Source organism: Sinocyclocheilus grahami, unplaced genomic scaffold (genome assembly GCF_001515645.1).
Source record: "Sinocyclocheilus grahami isolate Dianchi unplaced genomic scaffold, SAMN03320097.WGS_v1.1 scaffold343.1, whole genome shotgun sequence".
NCBI classification, from domain to species: Eukaryota; Metazoa; Chordata; class Actinopteri; order Cypriniformes; family Cyprinidae; genus Sinocyclocheilus; species Sinocyclocheilus grahami.
In genome coordinates, this window is record NW_015505522.1 from 1,609,330 (window position 1) to 1,631,546 (window position 22,217).

Genomic DNA, 22,217 nt, shown 5'->3' on the forward strand with positions numbered 1-22,217 from the left:
TGATGGAGGCATTGCCTCCTCTCACGTGATTTTCCCCCATTCATTCTCAGTTACCCCCCCACTGCATGCTTTAGTTGGTCTGTTAAAACTCAATGGGCTCAGGGGAGGCGAGAGAGACTCGGACTCCCACTGTAACTTTACCTGCTGGTAAAACCTACCTGTTTTTCTTTAGAAAAACGAGTGATTTATACACTTTTTAATGTTATATTTTGTAATATTGGCGTTGTTTTATTTTTGTACTACTAATTTTTTCTTATCCAATATTTTGAAGATATATATATATATATAAAGTATATACACAATTCAATTTTTCTCTGCTTTGCACACATAAAGTTCAATAAAATTACGTTTGAAGAAAAATATTTTTTTAGCTATGTAATATATATAATGTATTACATTATGCACAATAAAATATAAAGATTTCACAGTGATTTGATTCTGTAAAGTTTTTTTTGGTTACAACAACCATGTTTTACTACGTTTATACATTTGAAAACGGGCAGAGAGTATAGAATACTAGATAAAAAAATTAGCTTGCTAGAATACATGCATATTATCAGCGTAAACATGAATTAGCCATGGGACCATATAATATGATTAAATGTTAATAAATTAAGTGTATCAGCAATCATACATTTCTTAAAAATATATTTTACCTAGGTGACGAGGATCACTCAGTCGCTTTGTGTCAAACTCAAATGCAGTTACAGGGTTTTTGACCAGTGAATGTGTGCAAATGTGCATTTTGTGCGTCATTAAAACTGCGGCGTTACGTTTTCATCACCAGGTGTTTGTTGTAGCTATATGGGTGCAGCACTCCAGGTTGAGCCCTACCTGTGCACGTGCCTGTTGCTGTTGTACGGCGAGGCGAGAGGAATGATTGCATAGAGCAAAATGCGAATCATCTCTGTTACTGCTTGTGAATGGAAACAGAGTTGTGTGTTTTTTATTGTCAGGTCAGATCACCTATCTTTTCTTTCTACATGACGACTCATAATAGTGTCTTTGAATAGATTTATATTAGTACATTCAAGAATTTCAATGAATTGTGCATCAGCCACGTCAGGGAGTCGTGAGGCGGTGGGACAACTGCCCAAGAAGTAGGTCATGGGAGCTGCTGAAAAGATAGCAAAATTGCTTTGCAACAATTTAATAGCATATGTATTTCCCAATGGTGCAAAAAAGAGAGGACAATTATGAACGACCAAACCAACCAAGCCACAAAAGTGTTTTCCCTCGATGGTCTGTCAGAAGATAGCGCTGCTGCAAAACATGCACCGCCAAACCTTCTGTGCTCAAGCATCAGGAACAAGAACTCACCACCGTTGGATGAATTACATCTGCTGTACACACCCATATTTCATATTCACACATATTTATGTTTACTTTCCGCTCTCTGCAGGTTATTGAAGAATGCAGTGTTAATAACCGAAAAGTGAAGGACTTCTGTAAGCTGTAATCCATATTTAGTCCTGATTTTTAAAAGAGGTGCCTTTTTCTGCATGAGCATACCATGCAAGATAACATGCAACAGATATAGAGACAACACCGTTTTTGTATATAAAAAAGTACTTTTGACTTTGTTTTTGTGCAGAATTTAAAAAAAAGCTAAGAAGTGCAATATTTTGGCTACACACATAAAAATGTTAGCACTTTACAATAATGCTCAATTGGTTGACATTAGTTAATGCATCAGGTACCACAATGAACAATTTTTAAATGTATACATTTCTAAATATACTATGTATAATTTATGTTAATTCATACATTAACCGTTAATTTATACCACTTATAATGCATTTGAAATATACATTTTCACTAATAAATACTTTGATTAATAAATGCTGTAAAATTATTGTTAATTTCTAGTTCACCAGATCTAAAACTAATTATTAATGTTATAAACTAATTGAACTTCATTGTAAAATGTTAACCAACAAAATATAGATGATGCATTGGGTGCAAAAAAAAAAGAAGCATTTTCTTCATTACATTTCCATAAAAATGATACATTTATTTAGGGTCGACTGATATTGCATTTTTCTGTAAATGATATTTAATGTGGAAAAGTTCCAAAAAGCAGTTTTCAGTGCTGATTATTTAGTAAAATTTATGTATCAATGTAACTTCCAATATGTATCATTATCAACTAATATTATATACCAATATAATATTATATACAATTATTATACAGTACGTATATCATGATAGGATATTTTGTCGCCCACTCCTACCAGAATATAAAAATCGTTTAAATAATATGGCGTGACTTTGTTGGCCTACATCCCACAGGTGCTCATCCACCAGCAGAACCAGGTTATGCATTAATATCTTCTATGTTTATAAGATCAGACACTAAAACAAACTTGGGCCAATTTATAGCTTGCTGATGTCTGTAAAAAGAAGTGCAGTGCTGTTAATTTCGGTGCGAGACAGTGAAAGGCTGGGACACAGCTGCCTGTGCGGCTGCTCTCTGGACTTGTTTACAGAACAATAAACCTCCACCGGTCCTTCACACGCGTGACCTGCCGCACACGGGAAAAGCATTTCTCATCAAGTGCATGGGCTTACAGTACAAAGCACTGCACATAGTGTCGTCCTTTATCTATATCGTCTTATAACGATTCTGTGATTAATATAATGAAAATCAATTACATTCTCTCCAACTCTCTGCTATCCCGAGATGAGCCACCCCTCAAAATCTGTTCACTGTCTGCGGAGGTTATTTATTTAGAGTTATAATTATAGGAAGCTGTCGTACCTTCTGGGCTTCTGTACTCCGTCTCCATGTATTTTTAGTAACGGTGCAGGAATGGAAACGCTATCACTAGAGGAATTCTGTAACATAATTATTACAGGAGCACAGAGAATAATGAGAACAGATATGCTAGGGATCACGGTACCTATGAACTGCTGTCCGCTGTTATTAATTATTGTGAGTCCTCTCTTAAGCGCTTGGGGAAATGTCATTTAAGAGGGACTGCGACAACATTAATGTGTGTGGACAGTATGTGGAGCACGCCTCATTAACATATGTGAAAATAATGGCTTTAATAACATTAACAGTGCTGATGCCAGCTTTTACTGCCATTCTAAACACATCAACAGAAATGTTGTTTTTTTCTTTTCTTTTTTTTTCTTTATGCCTGGTCTCAGCCTTGTGCTTCTCACATGACCTTCTATTTGCACAGTTTGATTGAAAATAATAATAATAATAATAACTATTGTTATTATTATATAAGCAATATCACACTCGTAGACGTGAGATACAGCTGCATATCGGCACGAATGTGATTCAGCCAGAGACATGTGGCCGCAGACCGATTAACTAAGATTAATAGTTTTTAAATGGGCATTAATGTTTCGAATAAGAAAAAATATATATTTTTAAAATAGATAAATAAAATAATACTCTAAATGTGAAACTAAAAGCAAGGTGGTGGCCCGGTCCTTCACACGCGTGACCTGCCGCACACGGGAAAAGCATTTCTCATCAAGTGCATGGGCTTACAGTACAAAGCACTGCACATAGTGTCGTCCTTTATCTATATCGTCTTATAACGATTCTGTGATTAATATAATGAAAATCAATTACATTCTCTCCAACTCTCTGCTATCCCGAGATGAGCCACCCCTCAAAATCTGTTCACTGTCTGCGGAGGTTATTTATTTAGAGTTATAATTATAGGAAGCTGTCGTACCTTCTGGGCTTCTGTACTCCGTCTCCATGTATTTTTAGTAACGGTGCAGGAATGGAAACGCTATCACTAGAGGAATTCTGTAACATAATTATTACAGGAGCACAGAGAATAATGAGAACAGATATGCTAGGGATCACGGTACCTATGAACTGCTGTCCACTGTTATTAATTATTGTGAGTCCTCTCTTAAGCGCTTGGGGAAATGTCATTTAAGAGGGACTGCGACAACATTAATGTGTGTGGACAGTATGTGGAGCACGCCTCATTAACATATGTGAAAATAATGGCTTTAATAACATTAACAGTGCTGATGCCAGCTTTTACTGCCATTCTAAACACATCAACAGAAATGTTGTTTTTTTCTTTTCTTTTTTTTTCTTTATGCCTGGTCTCAGCCTTGTGCTTCTCACATGACCTTCTATTTGCACAGTTTGATTGAAAATAATAATAATAATAATAACTATTGTTATTATTATATAAGCAATATCACACTCGTAGACGTGAGATACAGCTGCATATCGGCACGAATGTGATTCAGCCAGAGACATGTGGCCGCAGACCGATTAACTAAGATTAATAGTTTTTAAATGGGCATTAATGTTTCGAATAAGAAAAAATATATATTTTTAAAATAGATAAATAAAATAATACTCTAAATGTGAAACTAAAAGCAAGGTGGTGGCAGGTTACTCTCTTAATGAGTGAATCATTCATTCAAGTGATTAATTCAAACAGCTGATTCACTCAGAAGCAAAGCAGGCGACTGTCTTTATGAGTCACTGAATCATTGACTCAATTGATTCGTTAAAGCCTGTGGATTCATTCAGTAACGAATCACTGCTGTTTTGCTGAGAGACTCGGAAAGGTTCTGCTGTGGCTTTGATTTAAACTATTTTCATTTGTGAAATTGACCAAAACAGACGATACTGACAATATTGTGTCTAGAATGTAAAACAATAATTATAGTTAAACATTAATAATATTTTTTCCATCATTAATCGGACCAAATTAACGTGTTAAATTGAGAGCCATAATAAATGTATTTTATATAGTTATGTATATCCTTATGCCAGTTTGAAATATACATTTTAGATTTCCAAACATTCCTTTTTTATGTATATCAATAAACCAATCAGATTTTTTAAATGATCATTGAGTCTGTCTTGCATCAACTGAGACTAAAGCTGAAATCCATAGAGGAGCCGTGTCTCCTTCGGTTGAAATGACCTTAGGAATTGTGTTCAGAGATTGTAGGAGAGAGGTGTTTCAAAAGCAAAGGATGATCACACTTATTAATTTGATTATAGTAGAAGTTAATTAAATTGAAAAAAAAAAATCACATGCTTACTTTATATACATTTTTTTATTATTGCCTAACAATATTTATAGTAGTCTGCAAGTTGTTCTAAGCATTGTGAAAAAGTAGCAGTTCGTTAATTCTTATATGTATAATTTTGACACCGAAAACTAACCCTAACCCTAAACTGACTGATGAATTGCTATTCAGTAATGCCATCCACACTGACAGTGATTTACAGTGACAGGACATCATTTATTTTTGATCATAACTGACGATTTTTGGTGACTTGAGCGACAAACAGCATTAAGTGGAGCTCAACTTAATGCAAATGAGCAGCAAAGCCATGTGACGACTACCAAAAAAAACTAAAACTTAATACTCACAGGCAAATTTGTCACAGGCAAATATTATTAATAATATTCTATTCTAATATATTTTTTTCTCAAATTGTATTTAGTAGGTTTGGTTCAATTTGATTCAATATTTGACTTGACAAAAATATTGTACACACACACACACACACACACACTCTCTCTCTCTCTCTCTCTCTCTCTCTCTCACACACACACACACACACACATTTTAAAATATGCATCATATTTTGTTATGTACTAAAAAAAATTAATGAAATCCACAATCATTTCTGCAGTGAGTAAAGCAATCCAGTATGTGTTCTGCACATCAGCACTCTGGTGTCAAGCCAAAATACTCTTTAAAACAAACTTATTTCTCTTTCAGGACGTAATAGATTTTATAGACAATTAGACAATTGGATTCCCAATAACTAAAAGCAGGAATTTAGGCCTGTCTGCCTTCTGTTGAATAGAAGTTTTAAACCTGGTAATTAGCTATACATGCTGTACTTCATATGTTTGTACGTACTGTTTGTTAAATTACAGTAACGAATAACACAACTGGGGCCTGTTTCATAAAACAAGTTTACCAAATAAGCCAGGCTCCTTTCAGTTAGTCTGACTTATTTTGAGCCAAATCAACTGACAATAAATCAGACTAACTGAAATAAACCTGGCTTATTTGGTAAACTTGTTTTATGAAACAGGCCCCTGGTGTTGCTAAACCCTTTTCTTGTTTTTGAGGATAAAATTGCTAGAATTTATTCTTGTTTACTAAATTAGTGTGACATACTAATATTAGTGAGTTCGAGCAAGTACTACAGTAAGGTAAACAACTGCAATTATTTCTTACTATGATTTGTGGTAAATCAGTTTTCCTGAATCAGTCACTGAAAATAAGAGGCGTTTAGCATTTGCAAACATGATGCTGTGTGGCGCTTCTGAATGTTTTAGTGAATTAACTGATTTGAGAAAAATCTCTGAGGTTCCTTTGGTTAAATTCCTACTTGATATTGATAAATGACTCATATCGACATGATTAATAGTCGGCAAATCATTATTCAGTCTAATTTGACTATAGTGATTATCTTGTCTCTGCAGCTGGCCTGCAGCCTTTAAATCTGCAGTATGATATTAATATTACAGAAAGGAAACGCATCATCACGAGCTCATGCCGGGTCAGAGGTGCTACAGGAAGATGCCCTTGGTCTCGGGCTGCATGGGACGGTGGTCTGCTGCTAGATAGAGGAGCTGCTGTGTCAGCGCTGCTGCACATGAATTGATATTAAGCCACCAGCCGGTTTACAAGGACACATAAATAACCATGCAGAAAATATAATCAAACGTCTACAGAGCAGAGTGAATTATTAAATCTGTACTGTTTGTCAAATATAATATCCAGCATATAGTTTGTGCTTGAGCACATATAATAAGGACCAAAGACGTTTTGTGCTTCAATAAAATAGGAGTGAAGCAAATAAAATATATGGATGATTCATCAACTGTTGTGTCCTTGGGGTTGATTTTTATTAAAATATATTTCAAGCTTTTTGTTATATGAAGATGTCATTAAACCTCTTAGAAACTTTTGTGTCTTCATCATTTATTTTTGATATATTTTCTCACTGCTATTATTTTAGTATTATTTGTATAGCTTTGATTAATTTTTTGAATAATTGTTCTTTATATATATATAGATATTTATTTTAATTTTAAAGTTTTTTTGTCATTTTAGTAGTCTTTTTAATGCATCTATGGTTTTCATTTATTTATTTGTTTGTTTAAATTTCAGTTTTAGTTATACTAAACTATACTTACAAGTTAAACTTAATTAAAAATGAGAAAAGTTGCCTTGCTAACTAACTGAAATAGAACCTTTTTTTATTTTGTTATCTATTATTATTTTTGATTTATTTGATTTTGGTCAACGTTTATTTTATAAGTAACAAATATGTATAATTTTTTTTATGGTTTTAGTTTTAGTTAACTATAGTATAGTATAGTAAAACGATATTTTACATATGCATCTGCTTGCATACACGATCGCTTGTTTCTGCTTCTTCTTCACCTGTGTTTTGATAGACATTCTGTATTTTTTCAGAAAATGCATAATATCGCCCCCTACCGAATAACAGTTAAAGCACGGAAAGCCGGAAAATTTCACCAATGGCAGGGAAAGAGTTAAAAGCACATCCTGAGACCCGTTCCGTTCATTGCTTGCACTCGGTTTTGTTGTTTTTAAACACAAGAACAGCACTGACATAAGTTTTGCATCTCTCTAAAAATAGCGCATTTGTCGTTTTTAGATACTTTCAGTTTCAAATGCAATCGATTTATTATAAACTTTTTTCTCGACTTGATTTTTCCAGAGTGCATTCCTGGATTGCTTTATTTGTGAAGGATACATGCAATGCTTTAACTTGCTGTAGGCCTACACGTTTTAAGAAAGCTTATCATGTTTTCCTGAGCAGCCTTAAAACAGATTTATATTTTAAGTTTGTGTTCTTACTTCACTGGCAAATCACTAGTTCTTGTTTTAAGAATAAATATTTAAAAATAGATAGATAGATAGATAGATAGATAGATAGATAGATAGATAGATAGATAAAATAAGTAAAAAATAAAAGTCAATACACTTGTGATATTTAAAACAAGTTTACCAAATAAGCCAGGCTTCTTTCAGTTAGTCTGACTTATTTTGAGCCAAATCAACTGACAATAAATCAGACTAACTGAAATAAACCTGGCTTATTTGGTAAACTTGTTTTATGAAACAGGCCCCTGGTGTTGCTAAACCCTTTTCTTGTTTTTGAGGATAAAATTGCTAGAATTTATTCTTGTTTACTAAATTAGTGTGACATACTAATATTAGTGAGTTCGAGCAAGTACTACAGTAAGGTAAACAACTGCAATTATTTCTTACTATGATTTGTGGTAAATCAGTTTTCCTGAATCAGTCACTGAAAATAAGAGGCGTTTAGCATTTGCAAACATGATGCTGTGTGGCGCTTCTGAATGTTTTAGTGAATTAACTGATTTGAGAAAAATCTCTGAGGTTCCTTTGGTTAAATTCCTACTTGATATTGATAAATGACTCATATCGACATGATTAATAGTCGGCAAATCATTATTCAGTCTAATTTGACTATAGTGATTATCTTGTCTCTGCAGCTGGCCTGCAGCCTTTAAATCTGCAGTATGATATTAATATTACAGAAAGGAAACGCATCATCACGAGCTCATGCCGGGTCAGAGGTGCTACAGGAAGATGCCCTTGGTCTCGGGCTGCATGGGACGGTGGTCTGCTGCTAGATAGAGGAGCTGCTGTGTCAGCGCTGCTGCACATGAATTGATATTAAGCCACCAGCCGGTTTACAAGGACACATAAATAACCATGCAGAAAATATAATCAAACGTCTACAGAGCAGAGTGAATTATTAAATCTGTACTGTTTGTCAAATATAATATCCAGCATATAGTTTGTGCTTGAGCACATATAATAAGGACCAAAGACGTTTTGTGCTTCAATAAAATAGGAGTGAAGCAAATAAAATATATGGATGATTCATCAACTGTTGTGTCCTTGGGGTTGATTTTTATTAAAATATATTTCAAGCTTTTTGTTATATGAAGATGTCATTAAACCTCTTAGAAACTTTTGTGTCTTCATCATTTATTTTTGATATATTTTCTCACTGCTATTATTTTAGTATTATTTGTATAGCTTTGATTAATTTTTTGAATAATTGTTCTTTATATATATATAGATATTTATTTTAATTTTAAAGTTTTTTTGTCATTTTAGTAGTCTTTTTAATGCATCTATGGTTTTCATTTATTTATTTGTTTGTTTAAATTTCAGTTTTAGTTATACTAAACTATACTTACAAGTTAAACTTAATTAAAAATGAGAAAAGTTGCCTTGCTAACTAACTGAAATAGAACCTTTTTTTATTTTGTTATCTATTATTATTTTTTATTTATTTGATTTTGGTCAACGTTTATTTTATAAGTAACAAATATGTATAATTTTTTTTATGGTTTTAGTTTTAGTTAACTATAGTATAGTATAGTAAAACGATATTTTACATATGCATCTGCTTGCATACACGATCGCTTGTTTCTGCTTCTTCTTCACCTGTGTTTTGATAGACATTCTGTATTTTTTCAGAAAATGCATAATATCGCCCCCTACCGAATAACAGTTAAAGCACGGAAAGCCGGAAAATTTCACCAATGGCAGGGAAAGAGTTAAAAGCACATCCTGAGACCCGTTCCGTTCATTGCTTGCACTCGGTTTTGTTGTTTTTAAACACAAGAACAGCACTGACATAAGTTTTGCATCTCTCTAAAAATAGCGCATTTGTCGTTTTTAGATACTTTCAGTTTCAAATGCAATCGATTTATTATAAACTTTTTTCTCGACTTGATTTTTCCAGAGTGCATTCCTGGATTGCTTTATTTGTGAAGGATACATGCAATGCTTTAACTTGCTGTAGATAGATAGATAGATAGATAGATAGATAGATAGATAGATAGATAGATAGATAGATAGATAGATAGATAGATAGATAGATAGATAAAATAAGTAAAAAATAAAAGTCAATACACTTGTGATATTAATGTTTGAAGAAAAACTAGTTTTGAACCAGAGCTATACGCTTCAGGAAAAGCAAGCTATGAGAGTCATACTGATGTTAAATATGTGAGCTATCTGTAATCTAGGAAATTTTGTAGCTTGACAAATAGGCTGGTCACCTCAGCTGTGTACCACAACTAGTCTTTTACCAAAGTAACTGCTCTCTTCAGAGTGTTTGTCCTTGATTCATTCCTCCACACCTGCGATCCATGACACACAGCTGCAGTAAACCGTACTACATACCAGCCGCATGCCGCTAACAGATGGAGCGGCAATCTGAAGATCAATAAAGTGTTATCAGGCCACCCAGTAAGTTAAGTGCTGCAGTATTGGGTATTGGGTTGATGGAGCTGGCTTTGAGTTTGTGTGTTTTCATCTGAAATCTTTAGAATACTCAACCTGTCAAACACACACACACACACACACACTCCGCCTCAGTCACGGCCCTTGAGTTTGTAGCTCATCACTCTTTCTGACATTCACTGTGACCTTGCTTCATTTGGAAGTCATATTTTATCCGGGACATTTAGTAGAACAGACTTGTTGGAAGTATGAATGGCATCGGCTCTCAGAAATGCCTCTTACTGTATCTTCTGTTGTTTTTTATTTCATTATGTTCTCTGATCGGCGAGGAAGTTCGTGCGTCACGGTTGTCAGTGAAAGATCAGATTATTCATGACACATGAATGATGAGTCTAATGGCAGCGTAAAAATAGCTTCACATTGTGAAGTAACAAAAGACTCAAAGCATCAAGACATTATAAATCTGTCTGTCTGTTTGAAGACCTGATAGATGAACAGGCACACTCTCATGACAATTTGTAACTGTTGCATGCAAAAAAAATAAAAAATATATCTGAACATTTGACCAATTCATGATAACAATTTGTATTCTTTCGAAGTACTCAACCTGCTGTAAATGTAAAACAAATTCACTTGTTAAATATCTTTGCAGAAACGATACATGAAATATGAAGGCAAATATTGTTCAAAATTATGACTTAAAAAGTTGAAAATTATGACAATCAAAAGTCAAAATTATGAGATAAAAAGTCGAAATTATGACTTTACAAGTCAAAATTGACTTAATGACTTTATAAACACATTGGTCACAGGATAGTGGTCTATAATGATAAACGGGACATTTTGAAACGAGTTAATTTGGCAGTTTGAGGGACCAAGTTCAATACACACCTTATTAATAAAGCATATACCATTTACAGACAAGCAGAAAATAGCCCAGAATATGAATGTAACATGCTGAGTTGCACGTTAAATTAGTAAGTCATAATTTGGTAACACTTTACTTGAAGGGGTGTGCATAAGACTGACATGACACCTTCATAATTATGACATGACACATGTCATGAATATGAAGGAGGTTGTATGCATGTTTATGACAACTGTCATTAAGTGTCATTCGCTCAGTTATGTCATTTTTAATGCAAATATGACATTATTTGACCTAACCCTAACCTAACCTTACCCCTACCCTTACCCCTAACCATAACCCATAACAAAGACATCTCAAACAATGTCATCTTTGCATTAAAAATTACATAACTGAGCGAATGACACTTAATGACAGTTGTCATAAACATGCATAAAAACCCTTCATATTCATGACATATGTCATGTCATGATTATGTTGGTGTCATGTCATTATTATGAAGGTGTCATGTCAGTCTTATGCACACCCCTTCAAGTAAAGTGTAACCCATAATTTCAACTTTTTATCTCGTAATTATGACTTTAGTATGTCATAATTTTGACTTTTTCAGGAATACATTTTTTTCTTACCTGGCGCTTCCATATGGACTTCCATACTTATTCACCCCAAAAAACAAAAAACACCTTGAGTATTCAAATCAAAGCATTTCATCGTTTGAGAAACTGCCGAATTCTTTCTGGCAGAACTTTACAATGCATGTGCTCTGGAGGTTGGAGGGTGGTCTGTGGCTAATGTCAGAGAGGAAGTTGTTCATATGATGTGAGCTTTCAGGGATTACACCACTGTCGCTCTTGTCTGCGCGACTCCTCGTGAAAGGAATCAATTAGTCACATTTACTTGATGACAATGGGACCAGATCCAGAGCAACAATACTTGCAAACATTCCCTCTGCGATTCCCCGGGTGATTCCTATGAAATGTTGGAGCATCTGTCCTCCAGGCCTGGAGCGATTGCTGACGGACCAGCAGTGGCTTGCAGCTTCTTAACAGTCCCAAGAATGGTCGTGATAAACAAACGCATTAGCTCGTCTACTGAGCAGCTTGGCAGAGTTTGAGAGCTTTCGGTGGAACCTTTAAGAATCATGTATCACCATTGTCTCGCTGCCCACACTGAATGGATTACAAATCAACTCTTTAGCTCCTTAAGTAAATCAGTGCGGAGTGCAGTTGGGAATTGTCAGTGAGCGCATGCCATGATTGCAAAGAGGACGACGTCTCTGCAGAATTGCTAATAGTGCTGTAAAAAGAGCATTTGTGTTTTGGACCAGATTGTTCAACTTGGAGCAGAGAAAGAGCTGGGAAAGGCGAGAGATGGTCGGACAGCATGCGTCTCAAGAAGAACAAATCATTTTCACAGAAGCAGAGCTCAGCTAAGCACCTAATCTTCAATGCTCAGAGAATACAAATGATCCGGTAATCATCTGCAACCTTGACACGGAGGAAGAAGGTCACGATGTTGGGCCGGGTGTTCCTGTCTGCCGTTGCTTTATGGATGTGCGTTAAATAATTAGTAAACCAAACGACACAGGCTGGGATCTTGAGGGGAGGCACGTATTTTGTGCCCTGTTGATCAGATTTTATTATTACTGTTAGCCATTCTCATTCAAAACCCATAACACTGAGCATCAAAGTTCAGCACGTGCGTCATTGTGCAAGAATGAGAAAGCATGACTGTGTATGTGTTTTTCTTAAAATAAAGTTAACTTTGGCTGCATGTCATGTTATTTAATATTTATCAGAGCTGTTGAAATTGAAGAGTCACACCGGAGTCCAGTCAGCATAGTTTTCAATACCAAATAATACTCATCATAATCGACACATAAGATGAAATCAACAGATGTAGTATCATGAATGAAGCCCATTTGCATTCTAAGTGTAGAAAGTGTTTTACAAAGCAAATAAACCAAATCTCCTCCTTAGATTTTCTGATGATGAAGCATACTGCCATATAAAACTAATGCAATCACCCTGTCTATGTGTGGTTTATTTGTGCAGTCTTTTTGTTTAATGGAGAAAACATCACGGAAGTGTAAAATGAACAAAGGTCATAAAGAACATCTGTTCCAACGTTTGCATTTTTGGAGATTGTTAGCTGATTTTGGGAATGGAGCGAAGAAAACTCCATTAACTTGCTACTCTGGATACCTATTGTTTGAATTACACATACCATAACAACACATTTATTTATTGATTTTTTTTTACCATAGTTAAAGGAACTTACCAAAAAAGAAAGTTTGTATATGTCCAACAGTCCAGTAAGCTTTAAAGGGAACTGAGAAATCAAACAGGTCAGTAAAAACATCCTGTAAGTTTCAAAACTCAAAACTTTCTCAATATTTTAAAAACAGCGTTTATTGAAGCCAAGCTAAAAAATGTCGCGTTTCAGAATTTGTTACATTATGACATCATACTGCGACAAAAGAAGAAAATCAACACCCACCTCTACATTATTGCCTCTTTAGCCCCGCCCATTGATTCACGCTTGTAGGAGGAGGAGAGGAAATACTAAAGAGATGTAAACACAGCATTACTTCATTAACAAAACCATAGAGATCATCCGAGGAGCCTCGGAGAGTCTTTGAACTGCCCTCCTTCCTTGTAATCTTAACACCGTATCTAGATCGGACGCGAGCGTCGTTGTGTTGCATCGTGTCACAAATCCATTTCTCTTTCATGTCAGCACGAGCACCTGGAGTACATCAGAAATAGAACGGGACATACTGTCAGGGATGTGTTGTGTCAATCTGTGCCGTAGACAGCGTAGAGTCACTGATTATAATGGGTTCTGTTGTCTTTAGTCGTGTTGTGCTGCTCGCGTCCAGTGTAGACACAGTAAAGTAAAGAGCTCCAGATCACGTCAGTGAAACACTGTTTGTTTGCTTTACTCCAGATTCATTGGCAAGACAGTTCGACACTGGATTTTCAGAGATCCTGAATGTAAAAGATGATGCAGTGCTGAGTTTGACTATATTGGATAATGTTGCAACACATGTGTTTTTATTACTATTGCATTGTCTGTTCCAAATCGCTAGTATTTATAAGTTTTTAACATAAATAACCCCTGTTGTTTTCAGAGCACGTCACAGCAGCATCCATCTATTATTTGAAAAATGCAGCAATATGACCAACATTTTATATAAAATGGTATGTATCACAGTATAGTTATTTTTGCTGGAAATTCCAAAGTGCTCTTATATGACATACAATCATGTAGGGATGTTACCTGAGTCACGAGATCTCAACAGTTTGCAGAGCAGCCTATATTTTTTTTTGCTTGGTGCCATGTAATCTGTACCAGTCAACACATTCTCCTGTCTGATGGTGCATACCGTTGTAATGCCCATGTAGTATGCTGCGTAGTAGTATACAAAGTAGGAGACGGCGATCCGGGTTTGATGCCACTCCATTGCTCTCAGTCAGCGGTCAGGAATTAATTGGGAATCATTTCCTGCCTACCAGCTGTCGCCCGAAGAAAGTACTTAAACTGGCATGGACAATGCTCTAGCCCAAAATCCAGCGTGTGACTCCAGCAGGAGTTTTCCCCTACTGCGCTCCTGCGGCTCTGGAAAGAGCATCCAGACCTCAGCAGCTTTTCCACTGCCAACTGGGGGAATCATCAGGGAGCAAGATTTTACACTTGGCTGAGAAACTTTACATACTATCTGGGATAGAGTGAACCAAAGTGTGTCCAAACTGCATTACAAACATGCTGTTCTGTCTTTGTTTTACGACATTCATGGTAGAGCAGATAGCAACTCATTGTTTCATTTCATAATGTGAGATCAAAAGAGGATATTCAGAGAAAAATCTGAGGGGATTTGAAATGTTTTTTTGTTTTTTTTTATGAAGAGTGTCTCTATATAGTGATGAAAATCACTAAAAATCCAGAAGACTAATTAGCCTTCAGATTTTTTCTATGGACATTTTATAATGGGTTTTTCAATTCATAAGCAAAATAAGGTTTATGGTAAATGCAACTTGGACTTTTTGTTCTACAACGTAAACTGCACACACTCACACGCCAAAAGTTCTTATGTACTTATTAGAAACTTATATTTTTTAAAATAAACAAACACATCAAAATGTGCATTTTCAGTTTGGGTGTGCGTAATTCACATTGTATCGTCAATATTTACCACAGACCTTGTTTTACTGAAAAATGTAAAATCCCCATTATAAGAACCCATATGAAAATCACGAAGGAACCCACACTGTAAAATCTGAAATTTTAAAAGCTGTGAAATTTACAGTAAAAACAGCAGCTGTGGTTGCCAGAACTTTACTGTACAAATACAGCAGCAACATTTTAGGTTTTACAGATTAAATTTAAATTTACAGTTTAAAAAGTTGTATTTACTAATATAATGTGAACAAATGTTTAGTATGTGATTTATGGCCTTATTTTAGTGATTTAAAAAATACCTTCTTTTATACTAACTACACATATACATAATTTTCGCAAAATTACAAGCATGTTGCTCACATTATTGTAGCACAGTGCTGAATACGGAGTAATCAGACTTTAGCCATTAATATGGGAATTTTGTCAGTTTGTCAATTTGTGCTTTTCACTGATGGCTGGTTCTTTTCCACTTAAAAACTGTAAAAATAACAGTATTTTTTTTAAATCAAATGTAAGGTTGAATCTATTACAATGTAATAAGGGAACTTACTCTTAACCAATTAACGTTTTTTTTTACCATAGCAGTTTTACAGTCTTTTCCCATTATATAATGATTATTTTTTTACAGTGCATGGAGAATTATTCTTCCAGGTATTGATGTCATGACTGCAGCATGTTTTATGACAGTCTTAAGAAAGCAAACAGGGATTGATGACGTTGTTTCACAGGCTGATGAATCATGCACAAATTGATGTTGTTTTTAACGTTTAGCCTTATCTCTCTGCAGATGGGGGTCCGTGCAGGAGGGCATACTGTGGCCGGGGTCGGGAGTGTGTGGTCAGGCAAGAAATGGGCCGTGCCGAGTGTGTGTGCCAGGAAAGCTGCCACACTTCGTTTGTGCCCGTGTGTGGCTCTGACGGACGTTTTTATGAGAACCACTGCGAGCTTTACCGCACTGCTTGCCTGCAGCAGAGGAGAATCTATATGGTTCACAGCAAAGACTGCTTTTTCAAAGGTGAGATGTATGTTCCTCTATGTAGCGCTGCAAACACGAGTGCCCAGTGCTTGTGTGTGTTGTATGTACTGACGGTCTAAAATATATTTTTCAGGGGATCATTTTTTAAGAGATGTTTTGAGTCCAGTTCACCTTAATTATGTGGAAGTAAGCTATTCTCTGTGAATGTGCAAAACCTCTGATTCATTAGCCACTATAGGTATCTAAAAGAACAAAAAAGTGCGGTAAACAGTTTGCACTACAAAACAGTGTGTTTATAATTATGAGAGTACATTATTGTAATAATATAAGAAATACCAGTTTGCAGTATTATGCAGCTTAACAAGCTGTTTTGTAGATAAAAACTGGAAGCAGATGACACTGGAAGCCTTGCACTAGAAATGAACCGATAATCAGTTTTACTGATATTTTACTAATACTCACGTCTCCATAATTGGATACAGGTTTTTGTAATATTGAATTCACTGATAAATGGCATTTATAGATGCCCCTGTCATTTATTTGTGTTTTTCATTCGAAAACATTAGACTATGTTCATTTATTTGGCCTACTGTTAATATTAGTGTTGCTGCTGTTGTTGTAATAAATAAAAAGATGCAGCATTTTTTTTTTTTGTAATATGAAGATTAAACGTAACATTTTTTAAGATGACTGAAATTACAGATGAAAGTGAAATTACAGTATTGATAAAAGTGTCGTTTGTTCAGTTCAGTGTTTTTGCTATAATTACGTCAAAAACAGAAGTAAAATAAATAAATATCAGTTCTGCATATTGGTTAACAGACAAATAACTTGTGTATATATAACTGTGTGATATTGCTCTATATCAGCATCAGTGCTTAGAGCGATATTGGACAGATACGAATGATACATAATTTCGACACAAGTGTTTAAATAAATTAAAAACAACCACTGAGTGTCTTAAAAAAAAAAAGTCCTGTCAGTAGGTTAAAGGGATAGTTTTAACCAAAAATGAGAATTATGTCATTATTTGATCACCCTCAAGATGTTCCAAACCTGTTTGAATTTCCTTTTTCACAAAAGAAGATATTTTGCAGAATGTTGGTAACCAAACAGCTGACGGTAGCCATTGACTTCCACAGTATGAAAAAAGAAAATACTGTGGAAGTCAATGGCTACCGTAAGCTGTTTGGTTACCAACATTCTGCAAAATATCTTCTTTTGTGTTCAACAGCAGAAACAAACTCATACAGGTTTGAGGGAGAGTAAATGATAATGCAATTAAAAATTTTTATTGATCATACCCAAGTCTCATTTTCTGGATGTCTGTGCTGGAAATCAAGACAATCAGAACATTGTGCCATGTTCATAATGATTCACCATATAAACTCAGCACTGCTGTGTTTAGCCGATATAACATCACAAACCATATTTATGTCAGGTGCTCATCTCTAGACAGCACATAAGATGTGAGTTGTGTCCATAAGCTACAGTTTGTGGTGTGTAGTGGTGTCGTGTAGGGAGTCTGCCTCGTGATAAGACGGTCAAGGTTTATGGCCTCGAACTAAATGAAGGTCATTCTAAAGCACAAGAAGCACTTGACAATGTTCCACCTCATAAATAATAATAAAGCGCAGTGCCTTTGTGCACAGCTTAGGCGTGCGGTCTGAAGAGATCCAGCCGTTTGAGCTGTAAAGTATTTCATATCAAAAAGGGAAAGAATAGCGTCAACGAACTGCACCTTTAATCCAGTTTACAGAGAGGGAGTTCGCAAGGAACGCCACGCTGAATGTCACGGTGGACTCGCTTATGTATTCCAGCATGTGTAAACTGAAGGGAAGGAGTCTTACTTGTATGTTTGTGCAATAATTTATACATACACATCATGCCATGTGTCAGGACTTGGATTTATGGTGATTTTTAAATCCTGAAGGTTAAATTCAGTTTTTACGTTTATAGCTCACAGCTCAGGAGATTAAGAGAGCGCTCAGTTACACCTCAGTAGATTTAGGTTTTTATACTTTTATTTGTGTATTTCATTCAATTTTGAAGTCTTCAGATGCAGGTAACACTTTAGTTTAGGGATCAATTCTCACTATTAACTAGTTGCATATTTGCATGCATATTACTAGCATATTGGCTGTTTAATAGTACTTATAAAGCACATATTAATGTCTTATTCTGCATGATCATATTTTAGATCCCTTAATCCACCCCATACCTAAACTAACAACTACCTTACTGTTAATAAACAGCAAATTATGAGTTTATTGAGGCAAAAAATCATAGTTAATAGTAGGGGTGCAATGGTTCAACTTACGGTTCAGTTTGTATCATGGTTTTTGGAGTCACGGTTTCAGTACGGTTTGGTATGAGCCATGTTTAGGGGAAAAAACTATATTGTCAAATAAAAATAAAGAAAATAAGAACACAATCTAACTACAAGCAACAGCACAAATAAATACAATAGAGCAAAGATACAAATAAAATAAACAGTGCTTTTCAGGTTTTTTAGGTAGGTCTAACATTAGTTTTTAGGTACAGAAATTGAATAAAGTAATCAAATGTAAAATACACTCTAAAAATTCTGGGTTAAATACAACCCAGTGCTGGGTAAAATAGGGACAAACCCAGCAATTAGGCTGTTTTGACCCAGCGGTTGACTGTATAAAGTAAAGATTAATCCTTATTAAAGTTACAAAAGTTATTCAGTCAAGAGCAGTGAGTGATTTCCGTGTTGTTGCTGTTTGATTAACATTGAGAAAGTGCTGTCACTTTAAGAGAACGCACTGATACAGTACGTTCAGCCGACTATATCTGCTAGGATGCTCACCAAGATGGGCATTTTGACATAATTTTTGTGTGAATTTGTCCATTCAAACACAATACTTCACAGAGAGCTTAATATTTGCGTGCGTTCTGAGACTCAGGTTCACGCGCTTCGGATGAGTGCACACACAGATCTTCTCACTGCGTGTGAGTTTGCGTCTTCTGGCTCTTTAATATTTAAACAGGCCAAGCTTAAATTAGTTTAGTTTAAACACAGATAGCAATGTGTGCTGTTCAGGTCTCACCTGTGTTATCAACGTGTGATGACGGCATACATTACAGTTATTCCAACAGCACTCGCATTGAACAAAGAGTGACTGGTTTGTCCACATATAGTTTTTTTTTTTCTCATCGCTCTTGTTGTAATGTATTGGGAAGCCAGAATTTGTATCCATCAACAGAAACATGCATTAGCCGAACTCTAACAAACCATATTACAGATGCATTGTCAGATTTAAGTTGAACCGCGGTCCTAGTGCATGCCGAATCGTGTGTGGAGAACGGTACTGTTCAATTTTTTATCAATTGTAACTGTTGCACCCCTAGTTAATAGCTAGTTAATAGTCAGAATTGGTCCTCAAACTAAAGTGTGACTGACATAAAATGATTGAATTGATTGAGCAGTTCAGATTGTTTTTTGGAGAGTATTCAGATCTCTGACCTTTGATTGCAGATGTTCGCAGATTATTGGGGAAACGTCTGAGATTCTCCATTTGTTCATTTGGACATTGTTTGCTCCGTCTGGTGAAATGATCAAGATATTAAAGAGATCTTATTTGTGGGTTATTCTTTCCTATGGGAACTGCTGTTCTTTTGTTCGTTGTGGGGATTTTTGGTTTTGCGGTGGTGTTGATGGCTTGATGGCTGGCTCTTGACCGCATTACATCACCACAACTTTTGAGTCATTTGAAAGAGTCATACAGCCTACAACAACAAAACAACAAACGCCATTGACCAAGAAAATGAACAGGATAAAAATGACTAACTTTCACTTTGATACAAAGAACTGTTGGGTCAAGCGGTCATAGCTGTGCTTTAATGTGAATAAAACACAGCTGTTGACCAATCAGAATCCAGTACTGGAACTAACCGAGTTATCTTATTATCTGTGGAACCAGAGCCTTCATAATCTCTCACATATCATGTAATTAGGCATCTTTAAAGGCCGTACTGATGCTTGTGAACAGGACATCCTTGATTAAACAGAAAGACGCCTCCTCGGGTCACTGTTCAACTCAACTTTGATCCAAACACTCTCTCTTACAACATACCAACAGCAGCAACAGCACACTGCATTGGAGAGGCGTCTTTTATCTCTGCAGTGCCACAACAAAGCGTGAGAGTTTGACTGATGCCTGGCACACAGCGGGACGCCTCTGCAGCTCAGCGTGACTGTATAAAGTAAAGATTAATCCTTATTAAAGTTACAAAAGTTATTCAGTCAAGAGCAGTGAGTGATTTCCGTGTTGTTGCTGTTTGATTAACATTAAGAAAGTGCTGTCACTTTAAGAGAACGCACTGATACAGTACGTTCAGCCGACTATATCTGCTAGGATGCTCACCAAGATGGGCATTTTGACATAATTTTTGTGTGAATTTGTCCATTCAAACACAATACTTCACAGAGAGCTTAATATTTGCGTGCGTTCTGAGACTCAGGTTCACGCGCTTCGGATGAGTGCACACACAGATCTTCTCACTGCGTGTGAGTTTGCGTCTTCTGGCTCTTTAATATTTAAACAGGCCAAGCTTAAATGAGTTTAGTTTAAACACAGATAGCAATGTGTGCTGTTCAGGTCTCACCTGTGTTATCAACGTGTGATGACGGCATACATTACAGTTATTCCAACAGCACTCGCATTGAACAAAGAGTGACTGGTTTGTCCACATATAGTTTTTTTTTTTTTCATCGCTCTTGTTGTAATGTATTGGGAAGCCAGAATTTGTATCCATCAACAGAAACATGCATTAGCCGAACTCTAACAAACCATATTACAGATGCATTGTCAGATTTAAGTTGAACCGCGGTCCTAGTGCATGCCGAATCGTGTGTGGAGAACGGTACTGTTCAATTTTTTATCAATTGTAACTGTTGCACCCCTAGTTAATAGCTAGTTAATAGTCAGAATTGGTCCTCAAACTAAAGTGTGACTGACATAAAATGATTGAATTGATTGAGCAGTTCAGATTGTTTTTTGGAGAGTATTCAGATCTCTGACCTTTGATTGCAGATGTTCGCAGATTATTGGGGAAACGTCTGAGATTCTCCATTTGTTCATTTGGACATTGTTTGCTCCGTCTGGTGAAATGATCAAGATATTAAAGAGATCTTATTTGTGGGTTATTCTTTCCTATGGGAACTGCTGTTCTTTTGTTCGTTGTGGGGATTTTTGGTTTTGCGGTGGTGTTGATGGCTGTACTTCCAGCTCTTGACCGCATTACATCACCACAACTTTTGAGTCATTTGAAAGAGTCATACAGCCTACAACAACAAACAAAACAAAGCCATTGACCAAGAAAATGAACAGGATAAAAATGACTAACTTTCACTTTGATACAAAGAACTGTTGGGTCAAGCGGTCATAGCTGTGCTTTAATGTGAATAAAACACAGCTGTTGACCAATCAGAATCCAGTACTGGAACTAACCGAGTTATCTTATTATCTGTGGAACCAGAGCCTTCATAATCTCTCACATATCATGTAATTAGGCATCTTTAAAGGCCGTACTGATGCTTGTGAACAGGACATCCTTGATTAAACAGAAAGACGCCTCCTCGGGTCACTGTTCAACTCAACTTTGATCCAAACACTCTCTCTTACAACATACCAACAGCAGCAACAGCACACTGCATTGGAGAGGCGTCTTTTATCTCTGCAGTGCCACAACAAAGCGTGAGAGTTTGACTGATGCCTGGCACACAGCGGGACGCCTCTGCAGCTCAGCGTGTCCACCATCAAAACACCAAAAGGTGTACAAATTAATCTCTGGTGGGTGGAGGGATGCTGGGAGGTGTTTTTGCAGTGTCAGTGACAGAACTCCTAATGATCACCCTCAGCTCGTGGA

The 22,217-nt window shown here is 36.0% G+C and overlaps 1 protein-coding gene and 1 long non-coding RNA gene across 2 annotated transcripts in view; both read left to right on the plus strand.

Annotated features, from left to right (window-relative positions):
• Positions 1-8,309, plus strand: part of LOC107603270 (uncharacterized) — a 15,945-nt gene extending 7,636 nt beyond the window's left edge. The window contains exons 2-3 of the long non-coding RNA XR_001611112.1: positions 7,554-7,557; positions 8,298-8,309. This is a non-coding gene — a long non-coding RNA (uncharacterized lncRNA). The remainder of the gene's footprint in view (positions 1-7,553; positions 7,558-8,297) is intronic.
• The window catches only part of fstl4 (follistatin-like 4), a 198,975-nt gene that overhangs the window by 51,315 nt on the left and 125,443 nt on the right, over positions 1-22,217 (plus strand). The window contains exon 4 of the mRNA XM_016295974.1: positions 16,134-16,361. Coding sequence (XP_016151460.1) covers positions 16,134-16,361 — 228 coding nt within the window. The remainder of the gene's footprint in view (positions 1-16,133; positions 16,362-22,217) is intronic.